This window comes from Galeopterus variegatus, unplaced genomic scaffold (genome assembly GCF_000696425.1).
Source record: "Galeopterus variegatus unplaced genomic scaffold, G_variegatus-3.0.2 Scaffold13943, whole genome shotgun sequence".
Classification (NCBI taxonomy): domain Eukaryota; kingdom Metazoa; phylum Chordata; class Mammalia; order Dermoptera; family Cynocephalidae; genus Galeopterus; species Galeopterus variegatus.
The window spans coordinates 25,978-27,476 of record NW_007740054.1 but is presented as its reverse complement, the minus strand read 5'-3'; the positions used below and the strand labels follow the sequence as shown (position 1 = coordinate 27,476).

At 51.2% G+C, this 1,499-nt stretch overlaps 1 protein-coding gene across 1 annotated transcript in view; it reads right to left on the bottom strand.

Moving 5' to 3' along the window:
* Positions 1 to 1,065: 1,065 nt before the first annotated feature.
* Positions 1,066 to 1,499, bottom strand: part of LOC103581790 (sarcosine dehydrogenase, mitochondrial-like) — a 25,345-nt gene continuing 24,911 nt past the window's right edge. The window contains exon 6 of the mRNA XM_008563541.1: positions 1,066 to 1,145. Within this exon, the coding sequence (XP_008561763.1) occupies positions 1,137 to 1,145 (9 nt within the window). The 3' untranslated portion in view covers positions 1,066 to 1,136. The remainder of the gene's footprint in view (positions 1,146 to 1,499) is intronic.

The window sequence follows — 1,499 nt, the reverse complement described above, 5'->3', positions numbered from 1 at the left end:
TGATGGTGGTGATGATGATGATGATGATGATGGTGATGGTGATGGTGGTGATGGTGATGATGATGGTGATGGTGATGATGGTGATGATGATGGTGGTGATGATGGTGATGGTGATGATGATGATGATGATGGTGGTGATGATGGTGATGGTGGTGATGATGGTGATGGTGGTGATGATGGTGATGGTGATGGTGATGGTGGTGGTGATGATGGTGATGGTGATGGTGGTGATGGTGATGGTGGTGATGATGGTGGTGATGGTGATGATGGTGGTGATGGTGGTGATGGAGATGATGATGGTGATGGTGGTGATGATGATAGTGATGGTGATGGTGGTGATGGTGATGATGGTGGTGATGATGGTGATGGTGATGGTGATGGTGATGGTGGTGATGATGGTGATGGTGATGGTGATGGTGGTGATGATGATGGTGATGGTGATGGTGGTGATGGTGATGGTGGTGATGATGATGGTGATGGTGATGGTGGTGATGGTGATGGTGGTGATGATGGTGGCTATGGTAATGATGGTGGTGATGGTGGTGATGGTGATGATAGTGGGGATAGTGACTAGAAGCCAATTTCCCAAGAATAAGAAGAAATAAAATTTATGATGTTTAAACCACACTGCACACACGTGAACCTCTCTGAGGATTGAAAGGCTCTCCAGGAGCTGTCCAACCCTCAGGGTCTTTCTCCCAGCCCTCAGGAACACTGGGTCTGCCAAAAATACCCCTCTGTCAGTCCTCAGAAGACAGCTTCTCCCCCCAGCTGTCCTCACACTTGTCCCTGGAGTCCCAGATTTCAACTGGCTGGTGAAAGCCTTGATTATACCTAAGGACACCCATCTGCACTCAGACAAGGTCAGTGGTTCTGCGGAGTTGGAGCTTGGAGAGAAGGACTTCATACTGCCCCGATGAGTTCCGGAATCTCCAAAACACACACCCCGGGTTACTCAGGGCCAGTCAGACCTGGTTCCTAATGTATTCATGGCAGGATGACGTCACTGTCCCCCCACTGGACAGCTCGAACGGTGACGGGAACATGTGCCCCAGACTGCGGCCTCTGTGTTTTCCTGGGCTGCATCACGGAACCGCTCATGATGTCCTGGGCCTGTCCAACCCCTCAGCAAATATTCACAGGTCCTGCAAAGCAAGTTTTTAGGCAGTGGCTGCAACCCAGCTGGCAAATGTCTGCTCCATGAACACCACGGAGCCTCTGACTGGCACATTATGGTTTATCTAATGTGGCGGGTGCGAGACTGCTCCATCCTGAACCAATCGAATCCTAATGGCACCACTGCTAAGACATTTCACTGTCAGGAAAAGAAATTCAATTTCCTTCTGACCTGAAATTAATTTTCAGAAGAGAATCACTTTATCGCCGCTCCCCATGTTGAGTGTCCAGCCCGGCGCCTTCTGCCTTGCGGAGGGGGCCCTGTCCTTGGCAGGGCGCCGGGAGCACCACGTCTGGCCGGGTAACTGGCCAAGCCAAGCTCC